We start from the raw sequence: 12,584 nt of genomic DNA, 5'->3' as shown, positions 1-12,584 counted from the left end.
CTACCCTCACTAGCTATTGAAGAGAGCCAGTGAGCAAGAACATTTTTCTTTACCTTGCTCTCATTCCTAGATTCAAGGACTATGTCTTTTGCCACTTGCTTCTCATTTTCTGCTTTTCTGATTGAAAAATCTTCACTCTCTTGTTCTGTTCATTGGCAATTTAACTAATCTTACAATTTGGAAGGCTTTTCTGACAGTATGATAAATTCTTTGGAGAGTTAATCTACAAAGCAGTCCAGCAGGAGGTAGAAAAACTCTCTGTTTTGTGATGACTGGACAACCTTTGGCCCAATTTGTAGATAATAATAATAACAATAATAATGATGATGGGATTTGTTAAGCACCTACTTCGTGCCAAGCATATACATACATCTTTGTGTATATGTATGTGTGTGTGTTGGAGGGGGATGTTGGGGGGAAGGGGAAGAGAGAGATGGTATAACCAATTTCTAGTAACAGTACTGAATTTGACAGTTTACGGGAGTCCACTTTAATAATGATCCTTAGCCTCTATTCTGAAAAACTGCTGCGGAATCTTTTGGATTCCATATATAAAATTTGGATCTGTGTATAAAATGATTTTGTCTCAGTGTCTCTGAATCCTCCCCAAAAAGCTGAGAACATGCACCCAAATAAGGCCCCAAATAAGCAGCATTATTGATTATAGGAACACGGTATGAAAAACCTGACCTCTCCATTCCTAGAACAGGCTGGGTTTTACACTGGATGATAACAAAAACAAATTTTTAATCCTCACCCAGAGGCAATGTTGGCTCCTGGTTGGTCTTGAAGCTCTGAGTGAATACTCAGAAGCTAAAATCCCCAAGGCTACAAATCCACACAACATATATGCCCCCACACTGAGCTACTCACCAAGCAATCCGTCAGGGGGTTCTTCATGTTGAAATGGTTTCTATTTCGGCAGTGTGCTGGAAGCTATATAATATCTCGATGTTTAACGGAAATCCGGGGTTCAAAGGTCTTGCGACATCAGAATGTGGAACTTTTGCCAAACTCAACAGAGCTTCCTGGGGAGGAATTTCCAGTACTGGACTTTCATCCCATTGATTTCCTGAAATATAGAACTGAAATAACATGCAGAGGAGTAAGTTTCTGGTTCAGCAAAGCTCTTTGTGGGCTTCTTGATGAAGCAGAAGCTAACTGAGAGGATGGGTTGAAACTCAGAAGGGTGTTCCTGAATCTGGAAATCCTGTGGGTTTGGGGGAAACCTCCCAGAGCTGTGTAAGCTAAGCAAATCTGCTAACCTACTGCCAGGTTCAGTGGAGCCCCAGGTGTCCCTCATTTGAATCTAATCAGGGTTCTCTGAATGGCAGTCACAGGTGTAAAGATCAGTGTGTGCAGTTTAAGGAGTGAGATCAACTGGGAAAGGGAATAACTGAATTGAAATAATCTGCAAGAAACTTTTGAATTATCAAGCTCTTCATAATACTTAAGTCCTTTAGGTGTGCAGAGAACCTTCTAGACTGTGAGCCCACTGCTGGGTAGGGACCGTCTCTATGTGTTGCCAACTTGTACTGCCCAAGCGCTTAGTACAGCGCTCTGCACACAGTAAGCGCTCAATAAATACCATTGAATGAATGAACCGTACTACACGCTGGGAGGTAGAGTGAGACACGGTTCCTAACCTCCCAATCCAGGTAAGTCCAGCCCACAGGACTTCCTATGGGCTCTCTCTCTCTGGAAGTCTTACTGGCACAGGTCCAGGCCAAACACTGCTAGGGTAAAATGCAATCTTTGATACTCTCCGGTTGCTAGATGGCAGTGTTGATCAATCGTATTTATTGAGCGCTTACTGTGTGCAGAGCACTGTACTAAGCGCTTGGGAAGTACAAGTTGGCAACATATGGAGACAGTCCCTACCCAACAGTGGGCTCACAGTCTAAAAGTGTCCCATGGACCTGAACTATGAATGGTCTCCAGAATGGCAGGGAGCCAAAGGGGGCCAAAGAATACACATTTCCCAGAGTGTGTTCTGCCACTACCCCGTTGAATTTGGAATGCCATTTAGGGAGTCAGGAAACCCTCTTCTAGCAACACCCACCTATCTGGAAAGAACACGATTGTAATGCCCAATGAAATGGTCATGGGGAAGGATGCAGCCCTCAGTAGAAGTACACACACTGTAACACGACCTTTCCTTAATGTGGAGTTCATCAAGAATGTAACCCAGGGTACAGGACAACTGAGTGTAATCTTAATGTGTGCTCTCATGGGGAGCATAGAGGCAATGCATAGAGGCAGTTAAGATTGGTGTCCAGAAAACACTAATAAATCTGGTCGGAACCTCAGTGTGCCCTAGTCTGGTGGATGTCAAGTAGGAAGCAGTGTTGCCCAGTGAATAGCACAAGAGGTGGTGTCGGGAAAATCAGGTTCGAATCCCCACTCTGTCACTGACATTCTGTGTAACCTCTGAGAAATCCCACCTTCTCTGTACCTCTGTTTCATCATCTGTAAAATGGGGATAAAATACCTTGTCTCCTTCCTGCGTAGACTGTGAGCCCTATGTGAGGCGGTAACTGAGTTTGAGCTGCCAGATCTGTTGTACTGTACTCTCCCAAGTGCTTAGACCAGTACTTTGCATACAGTAATAAACACCTCTAATCTGGTATCTAGTCTAGCACTTAGTGTGGTTGACACACTGTAAATGCCTAATTAAGAGGTATTTCTGGAGAATTCTCATGTCATGCTGTTTCCAAGAAGACCGGGGTCCTGCCTTAGCCCAGGTGCTTACACTGTCCCACTTTTAGGCTGGGTTTGGATGAAGGAAGGCAGAGTGGCCTAGTGGAAAGAGCACTGGCTTGGGAATCAGATGACTTAGGTTCTAATCCTGACCCTGTCTCATCTGTGTGACCTTGGGGCAAGTCATTTCACTTCTCTAGGCCTCAGTTGTCTTGTCTTATGCTGTCATTTGTTGTATATTGTACTCTCCCAAGAGCTTAGTACAATGCTTTGCACACAGTAGGCACTCTATAAATGTGATTGCATGAGCCATCTCCAACCCATAGCAACTCCATGGCCACATCTCGCCCAGAACACCCCACCTCCATCTGCAATCGTTCTGGTAGTTTATCCACAGAGTTTTCTTGGTTAAAATATGGAAGTGGCTTACCATTGCCTTCTTCCACAAAGTAAACTTGAGTCTCCATCCTCGATTCTATCCCATGCCACTGCTGCTCAGCACGGGTGAGTTTGGACTTGTAGCAGATTGCCTTCCACTCACTAGCCACTGACCAAGCTGGGAGTGGAGTGAGTATCCTCTGCTTGACTTTTCCTCCCATAGCCAAGACTGGTAGAGTACTGGAAACTCTCCAGGTGCTATCCTGAGAGGGTGCGGGGGGCTCAGTTACCTCATCCGTAAAAAAAAAAAAAAAAAAAAGTGGGGGGGATTAAATCCTACTCTCTCCTGCTTAGACTGTGAGCCCCACGTGGGGCAGGTACTGTGTCAAACCTGATTATCTTGTATCTACCCCAATGCTCAGTACAGTGCTTGACACCTAGTAATTACTTATCAAGTACCATAATTATTTAATTCAAGCCAGGGGGTAGAATTTGAACCTCACTGACTTTCCAGTAGTGAACAGCCTTTGGGCTGTTTGGAAAGGGTTTTTTTTTTCCCTTTGGTCCAAGGAAACACCAATCTAGAAATAAGCCATGAGCAACCTATGTTTGTTTTCAGTTACTCTTATTTCCAAGCCAACTTCTCAGTCACCAGGATATTTTCAATGCAAATAATAATAATAATAATAATAATGGAATTTAAGTGCTTACTATGTGCAAAGCACTGTTCTAAGTGCTTGGGAGGATACAAGGTGATCAGGTTGTCCCATGTGGGGCTCACAGTCTTAATCTCCATTTTACAGATGAGGTAACTGAGGCACAGAGAAGCTAAGTGACTTGCCCAAAGTCACATAGCTGACAAGCAGTGGAGCCAGGATTAGAACCCATATAGTCTGTGGCCTTACAGTGTCTGCTAGTGGGCAGCAGTAGATTACTCAAATGCCTGGTAAAAATTCACGCATCACACCTACAAAGAGATCTATTGATTGGAACACCCTTCTAGCACTCACCTACCTAATACTCCTTTGTCATGCTCTCTCTACCTCTGGAGTCCCTGAAAACCCCATTAAGAGGGGTAAGGAGTGCAGAGAGGAGATGCAGAAAAAGCTGATCATCTAGGATGGCATGCTGAAAGGGCTTCTTTCAATGGAAATCACCATCAAATCAATAGATATTTATTTTTCAGTGTTCAGAGTTTGCACGCCACTATTTAGGGTGCTCTGGGGAAGGGGCATAGATGGAGAGAAGGCTTATCCATGTACTCTTTCCCCAAATTTAGCACAGTGCTTTGCAGAATAGGTGCTTGATAGACATTCTTACAACTATCAGACCCTGTCTAGAGAAATTTGAGGCATTGTACAGTGCCTCAACACTAAAGCCCTTAGAGAAGAAAAAATGTTAAGGGCTGGAGAAAAGCCCAATTTAGATCATGTGGGCTCGGTCAGAAGTCTAGACGCAAGCGTTTTTCCTCTGGATAGTCAACTTTCCGGCCAGCAGGGAGCAAGGAAGGGAGGAAGGGAGCAGTAGAAGGGCAAAGAGAATATACAAACCAATTTGGTGGAATGCCTGTGGTCTCCGATGCTTCCATTCTACATTTTAAAACTTGAAGCCCTCTCACCTCTCGGGCTGGAGACAATCCTCTGCTCCGGCTTGCTGAGGCAGGCTGGATTTGTGCTTTCAGGATAAGAAAAAGTCAGACAAAATTTACAGCCTATTTCTTAAGCCAGTCAATGTGAGTCCCGTGTGGGACAGGGACTCCATTGGAGCTGATCGTATCTTCTATCACAAGACTTGGTACAGTGCTTGTGGCACATGGCAACCATTAACCAGCTATTATTTTTATTACAATAATCTCCGAATCCAGTTGATCCAATGATTGCTTCCAAATACTAGTAACTTACCAAGCCTGTTATATGATATTCATTCACAATTGAACAACGTAATTGAGACACAGCAAGGCCTAGCAGAAAGAGCATGGACCGGGAGTCAGAGGACCTGGATTCAAATTCCAGCTTCACCATTTATCTGGGCCTCAGTCACCTCATCTGTAAAATGGGGATTAAAGCTGTGAGTCCCATATGGGACATGGATTGTTTCCACCCTAATTAGCTTGTATCTACCCCAGCACTTAGTGCAGTGCCTGGCACATGGTAAATGCTTAACCAATACTGCAAAACAATACAAAAATTAACACAATTTAAAAGCACAGAAAATAATGGGAGAATACCATCATTACTATTGAGCTAACAACAAATTTTATAATATGACAGTCACACTACTCTTTGTTTCTCCCAACTACAGTAAGTCATACAACCCTAAATATTATGAAGAAATAAATGATTTTTGCCATTCACACTTCATCGGAATGCTGCAATTTTGAAAATCTAGAAAACACGGTAGTAATTAATTTCATTTATATCTGCAAACTATCCCCAATTTCAGAACACCATTAGTTTAGCACGTAAAATACATAGCAAAGCCTCATAAAATTAATTTTAAGGCCCCAGGTGTTAATGGGGAATATAAATGAGTCAAAGAAGATTAATTACATAGAGCCAATGAACCTAAATTTGCTTTTCACAAATAAGCACTCTAACATGAAGACTAATGGACAACTAATTAGCAATCCATTCTTCATACACCTGTGAAATATGGCTTTTAGTTCCAGAGAAAAGGAAGAGATAATTTTTCATACCCAAATGAGCTCAAATTACACCATCTTCATTGGCTCATATATTAATATTTATATGTCATCACTTGTCTTGCAAAGTTAAATTATGTTCAATCATCTAGATTTCAATGGAAGTTTTCAAGAAAAATGCCAAACATATTTTCTTAAAATGCCGTGGTTGTTAGCTAGTACTTGTGGAATCCTGCAGGTGAATGTAGGGGATAGCAACCTCCACATGGTCCTTCTGAGCATCATTTGATGTCCTTCACTTAATCCGGCATTCTTTCCAGTCTCAACACATTCTCCATTCTGCCCAAACTGAGCCTGTTTCTGGAAAATCCAGGGATCTGCTATGGAGCACACCTAACCTGAATTCCCTGAGTTTGGGTTGGTTCCAGAACCTTCAATGTCCTGAATACCACTCCATTTCCCGAAAAGTTATTGCAAACACCTGCCTGGTGATAACTGAATTATATATGAAATGCTATCTATCTATAATAAAATAATCTAGCAAGAGAGCCATTCAGAAGGGTATTGCCAGGAGAACTAAGAGGAGCATGACTCCATGTCAGGAGCTGGCATTGGAAGAACACCCCATCAACATTTCAAAAAATACGACACTGACAACCTGGTGTTTTGTTTTTTGATTTTTTTTTTTTAAAGGAAACCTTGCCTTCATTGTTGGAATAAAAAGGGAATCTTTAGTCCCCCTTATGTCACTAGTGGAAGAGCTTATTCTTTTCACTTCCAACCCTTAAAGGTTTTCAGAAAGTCCCCATTGGTTATTTTTTTTTTCTTGAACATTGTAAGGAATTCAATTCTCTTGAGATATACTTTTTAGACACAAGTGCTATGGGAAAAACTGTACTTGGAAAGTTGCTTTATGACAAATTTGAACAAGTTGTGTACTGCGTTGTAAAGAGATGCTTTTCAACAATGAACTTGAGGAAAATAATAAAAAATTTGAATAAATCTGGGAAACGAACTTGGAAATAATGACTGCCAGTGAGTTTTAGAACCCTGTAAACATCACTGTACAGAGAAGAAAGGGCATGCATTTCTAATACTTATCTTTATTATGAAAGTGTTTCCAAAATAAAATAATTCACAATAATGATTGGTTCCAGATATTCAAGGATGAATAATTGTATCTTTCATATAAAAAAATCATCAAGACACAAATTAACTCCCAAAGTTCAGTTATGCACAACAGCAATACTTAAAAGATTTCTAATAACCTAACAGTACATGATTCTATTTCTGACCAAGTTGCCCCAAGCCCAGAGCAGTTTTAAAAACGGGTGAAATTTGTGTCATCTGTCCCACCATTTCTCATTGCAGGTGAAATTTAAAACCCACCAAATATAGTTAATGGAAATGAGAGCTAATCTTTATGCAAAAGCAGGGGGAGGAGGGAAGGTGTGAAAATCATCACCTTACAGAAATCAGACTGGGGAAAAAAGATATTTGTAGCTACCTGACATGATTTAAGATCATTAAAGTACTAGGCTGAAATTCTCAGACTCTTGCCCCTTCCTCAGATTGGAGCTGAACCCCTTTCCGCGGACAGTAAGGGTGTTGAGACACATTCCAGCCCTGTGTTTTCTTTGCAACTACCATCAGAATTCCCTTTGCTTTTAAAGGCAATTACACAAATGTCAGTTTTTTAAACTTTCATGTGGATTAAAAAAGAAAAAAAGCTCTTAGCAAAATGTCATTTCCAACCGGACATATTAAACCACTCACACAACTCCGGTAGCTTCAAGGCAACTGCAATTTACAGGTCACCGCCAAGTCGTATGTCTTCCAGTGGGAGTGGGGAGAGTGCGAACCAATGCAGCAGCAGCCCACTTCACGCAAGCATGCCGACCAGGGAAACAGTCCACAAAGGAGAAAGTGGAACAAACCTGCGATTTAAGGACTATCAAAGAATCAACTGCCAAAGAGCGACAATGTCCTGTCCTTTCATTGAGCCAATGGGAGTCTGGAAGGACTCTGTTGCCTGACGTAGGCACAAATCTAGTGGGCTCTAGAACCTCCCCACAGCTTCCTGTTTAGATCCCAGGCTGGCTGAGCTAGGGACACTTGGTTGCTGAAGCCCTTCTTTGTGTGTGGGGCTCCGACGTAAGTCCTGGTATGTGGGCTGATCCCAAACTTGGAATGTGTGGAAAAGAAGGGCTCAGTCTTTGAGGTGTCCATGGGGCTCTGTAGAGGATTCCCAATAGGCTCAGGGCCTACAGTTCTAAGAAAACTGGAAGCATTTCCCCCAGAAAAGGATAACCAATGCTAGCAATTCAGACCAAACCTTCAGGAAGACAACATCTCACCCACAACCGGCTGCCTACGGCAAGGCTGAATTCGTCTTTGTTCACACGTGGATGCGCAAAGGCGGGATTTGGCTTTACGTGTTCTTTGAAACTTGAATAGCAGAAGCTGGCCCCATGGAAACTATTCAATACCTCGTATTGGTATTTTGAAAATGGCACGATTGAACTTAATCAGCAGAGAAATCTTCTCTTTGTGGAGACTACTGCTCCTCCTTCCCTTCAGCATACTGTATCACTTTGGCAATTTTTAATGAAAACCCCAGGCTTCCCCGCAGTGTGCTAGGTAAAATGCAAATCCATCTTATTTTTCTACACAGAAGTGAATTAGGAACCAGAAGTGATCTGTGAGCATGCTCTGATCAAGGTGGCAATTTGCCCCCCTTTGTTTGGGTGTCAGACTCATGCAACAGAGCCTCAGCTTATAAAGGCAAAGAGAAATGGATAACCAAATAGGACATTAAGACTTCAAATACTAACCTGGAATGCTAACACCCAGCCCTTTGTTTGCAATCCCTTTGGAAGTAATGACACTGACACATATTGACGAAGGGAACTTGAAAGTCTTTTTTCATTATCTTGCATTTGCTCAAAGTTCCAGGAACTTGAAAGCAAATTTCAGAAAATGGAGGGCTGTCCAAACATCAGCAAATTCTGGGCAACTTTCTGAACCAGGCCAGAAAATGATCCTCAATGCAGGAATGGGGGCTTAGGGCAAAGACAGAAGTCATGTTCAATCTTCGACATTCTTTCCACAGAGCTGAACAGCAATAAGACCAAGGACAGTTAGAACTACCTTTTCCATCAGAACGAATAACACTGAAGTTGCAGCACACCCAGAGAAAGGTTTGGGCCCTTTCCATTAAGGATAAAAGATCTCAATTTGCTGAATTTTGAACTCCATCAAACACCTGTGGCTGAAAGTTTGGCAACAGAATCAAGCATTTTCAGATTTGGCTAATAGAGAATGGCCACTCTGACCCTGAAACTTCATTTTCCTGCCTGCATTCTCCCTCAGTTTCCTCCAAAGCAGGCTAATCTTCCCTGAAAGGGGCTGCTCCTTCTGCAAAAGTTTTCTGGAGCTCCAATTACATGAGGCAGCAGAGGAGGAGTTGGATAGTAATGAAATCGGGGAGACAAACTACTCTAAAAGTGTAGAGAGGCATCCACAAAACTTAAAATGTATAAAACACATCCCAAATCTGGTTAGGCCCCCCACCCCCACCCCCCCCCCACACACAGGGAAACTGCAGGAATCACACAATGCAATTTGGAGCTGAGAATTACATTTCTTGTAGCCATTTTCAATGGTCCTACCAATGAATCACTGCAATGACGGCAAGGAGGGACAAATACTCTGCTGTTGTAAACTGGGCTGGCAGGACATAGAAATCAGAGGGGTCTCTGTTTGATGGAAAATACAGGGACACCAAAGCTCAACTTTGAGGCATTGTCCAAATAAAAGGGTAAAGGTGAGAGCAGAAAACTGCTACATTTCTACTTAACTTTAAGGAAACACACACCTGGCTTTACACATGGAGAACACATTTTGGCTAGTACTCAGACTCAGGGATAAATTCTCCTAACCACTTTCTATTTTTCTCTAATACATCAAGAAAATCTACGTATTTTTGGAATAACAGTATTTTTTCCCCCAATGGGGCTTTCCTAGACCCATCCCTTTTCCCAACCCACAGGACCTTTGGCTAGTACAACTTCTGTTGTCGGGATCAATAGGTTATAATGTCTACTCGGGGTTAAGTTACGCTACGGAGTGTTAAACTCCTATTTTATCTACTTTTACATTTATAAAGCACACATACTGCCGAAGATTATAACATGTAGAGACGACGAAAACTTGGCATACTACTCTTTCCTAGCCTAAACTGAATGTCCTGGGCCATTCTGGAGAAGATTCCACAGGCGACTCACTAACTTAAATTTGTGGATCTCTGAGCAGCTAACTACCAGCCCTCACGTCTGAAATGCAATCCAACTGTTCACATCAAGAGCAGGCCATCAATAGCAAGACTGCACTAGGATAGTTCCAGCTGCCATAAAGAGTCCACCCGATTCTATTTCCCACTGTTCTCCAGTGAAGAGAAAATGTGCCCAATGATAAGCACCATACACCTCATTTTCTAGCAATTCTTCCTGGCTCCCCTGGACCAATCAGACTTTGGGGGATGAGCCTGAGAAATCTGAAAGGGAGAACATGTCACTTGGTTTAAGACAATGAAAAACACACCATCCCCTTTATATTACTTCAGCTGAAAGTCCCCTATGCCGGACACTTTCTGTACATACTCATTTTATAAGTTATTAAGAGAAACTCCATTCTCCCTGAAATAAGTTCATGTAAATGCTTGATATTGCTTTAGCTGTAATATTCTTCATTTCTGTACATTTTTTGATGATTTACAGGTCGTCTAGTTGCTCTCGACACTTCACGACTGCTACCACAGACACACACACACGTGTGCAGGGGACCTCTGCAGTCACAGCTCCACAGGCACTCCCACACAAACCTGGCTAATGGCCTGCCGTAATGCAGCTCAGGGTACAAAAGGAAACGTCACCAGATTCTCAAATGGCTTCAAATATGGGCGAGGATCATGCCAGAAACAAGCGCCTGTGAGCATGTGAAATTAAGATCAAGATCGTAGTGAAGGATTTTCCTGCGATAAGAGAAGTTATGTGAAGCTCCAATCTGGATGTGAGTGAGGAATCAGATAAAGAACTGATTTTTCCTTTTTCACTCCTTCCGTTTAAAGAAGATTTTCTTTGGTTTCTGCGCACATTGTCCTTCTGCACCCACACAGACCTGCTGGACCAGAGGCTCGGCAAGCGCTTTTCTCCAGAAATCACCAGCCGCTAATCCTGCCCCAGGGTGGAAAAGGGATTTAGTGTTTCTGAAAGGAGCCATTCCAGTTGGGTTTTCCTGGAAAGTAAAGCAAGCTTCCAAGGAAGCAAAGTGGATTCGGTTGTCAGGCGGCCTGCTGTAGGAACTCAGCTCAACATGGCAGAAGGCCAGGGTTCAATATTTCTTCCATCTTCCGTGTCCCTTTGCTCTGCACCCACACAAAGTTAGTAATGGCAAGCACTACGGGAGCTCTTGACACCTGTCAAGTTCTCTGCACCCATCGGTAAATTTTGCCAAGATTTTAAAATCAGCTTTTTCAGTTCTCAGAAAATACACTGTCTCCTCTTTTCCACAGTGATGCAAGACCACGGTAATTAGAAAAACAGCAAGAAAGCCTGATTGAAACCTGTTTGCTGATGCAGTGAACTCTTGTCTACCCTTTAAGCTTATGTCTTTTTCTTACATCGTTGCCAGGTAGGAGGGACAAATTTTCAATGTCAATTGAGAGTTTTGCATTTGCCACTATGGGCTTGAGCAAACCTCTCTCTGTCCCCCTCTTCCCTTTCTGGAGCAGAAAAAAGTGTTGTTTCCAAAGAGAAGCCGTGCAGAAAGTTCAAAGAGACCAGGCAGAACTAATCTACCACCACGCGCTTGTCAGTCTCACTGCACTGAAATCGACACCTCTTGGGCCTGTGCACATGTAATGAAGTCTATTCTAATGCAATTAGCCACCGATTTGGTTTAGAACAATACCAAAATAATATCCTACACTGTTTAATTTGAACTGCTAATTGATCACATTAGAGAGACTACTCAAAAACATAATCGACCCCTTTCAAGTTTACACTGGGAGGATGGTCTCTGGGTCATTTTTTTAGGTGATAACGACCAGCGCTATCACACCAAAGAAGAAAAAGGAATGGGGGGGGGGGGCTAAACAGTAAGTGGGAGAGCTGTGGTTTCGCTTCTGTAAATGACAAATCTAGCTAATCAATACTTAGAGCAGACCAGGCACAAGCCATGTGGGTGGGCAGATGAGACCTGGGCCTGTCTCCTCTGCCCACAGGGGATCTGTAGAGCCAAAGGAGTGAGGAAATGCCCCTCAGCCCCAGATTTCCAAATACAAAAAATAATATTCAATGACAGTACACGTGAAAATACTGTTCCCATTGTGTCAGTTACATATACATACAGCATGCCTACATATAGAGAATGCTAAGTCTTTTTTCATTCACAGACAGGAAATATGGCAGTGCACTATCAGAATACTTTGATACTCCTAATTTTTGTTTCTGATGCTGAGATAGAAGAAAGGAACCGCATTCACAACTTAAAGTCCTTCCAGTAGCAAAGAGTTCACTCTGTCCGGGTTTCTTGGCTGGACCGAGGACTCAATGTTCCTCTGGACAAGGGCCTCCCGGGAGATGCCCGTTTGTCCCGTTGGTGTTTCCTCCAGTCCCATTGATGGTGGGGACGTAGTGCCGTTTCCTGGCAGGCAGCACTGAGCCTTCCTCGTCTGAACTGGACTCGATGTCGCTTCGGTCATCCTTCAACACCTGGCGAGAGCAGAAGGAGAGCATGACTGGCTCAGTCCTGGGCTGAGGACACTTGATCTGGCTCAGTCTGCTGCCTGAGCCTTATGAGAGAT

At 42.9% G+C, this 12,584-nt stretch overlaps 2 protein-coding genes and 1 non-coding gene across 4 annotated transcripts in view; all 3 read right to left on the bottom strand.

Moving 5' to 3' along the window:
* NOSTRIN (nitric oxide synthase trafficking) overlaps nt 1-3,170 on the bottom strand; it is a 45,290-nt gene extending 42,120 nt beyond the window's left edge. The window contains exons 1-2 of the mRNA XM_038751482.1: nt 3,131-3,170; nt 874-1,085 (exon numbers count right to left, since the gene is read on the bottom strand). Coding sequence (XP_038607410.1) covers nt 874-900 — 27 coding nt within the window. The 5' untranslated portion in view covers nt 901-1,085; nt 3,131-3,170. The remainder of the gene's footprint in view (nt 1-873; nt 1,086-3,130) is intronic.
* Nucleotides 3,171-3,214: 44 nt separating this feature from the next.
* LOC119932780 lies at nt 3,215-3,351 on the bottom strand. The gene has a single exon (XR_005452513.1). It is a non-coding gene; the product is annotated as a small nucleolar RNA SNORA7 (small nucleolar RNA).
* A 5,957-nt stretch (nt 3,352-9,308) lies between these two features.
* The window catches only part of CERS6 (ceramide synthase 6), a 198,349-nt gene continuing 195,073 nt past the window's right edge, over nt 9,309-12,584 (bottom strand). For both annotated transcript variants that reach the window (XM_038751397.1, XM_038751398.1), the window contains one exon: nt 9,309-12,492. In XM_038751397.1, the coding sequence (XP_038607325.1) occupies nt 12,328-12,492 (165 nt within the window). In that variant the 3' untranslated portion in view covers nt 9,309-12,327. The remainder of the gene's footprint in view (nt 12,493-12,584) is intronic.

Source organism: Tachyglossus aculeatus, chromosome 9 (assembly GCF_015852505.1).
Source record: "Tachyglossus aculeatus isolate mTacAcu1 chromosome 9, mTacAcu1.pri, whole genome shotgun sequence".
NCBI classification, from domain to species: Eukaryota; Metazoa; Chordata; class Mammalia; order Monotremata; family Tachyglossidae; genus Tachyglossus; species Tachyglossus aculeatus.
The sequence above is the reverse complement of the archived record's forward strand: the minus strand, read 5'-3'. Positions and strand labels throughout refer to the sequence as shown.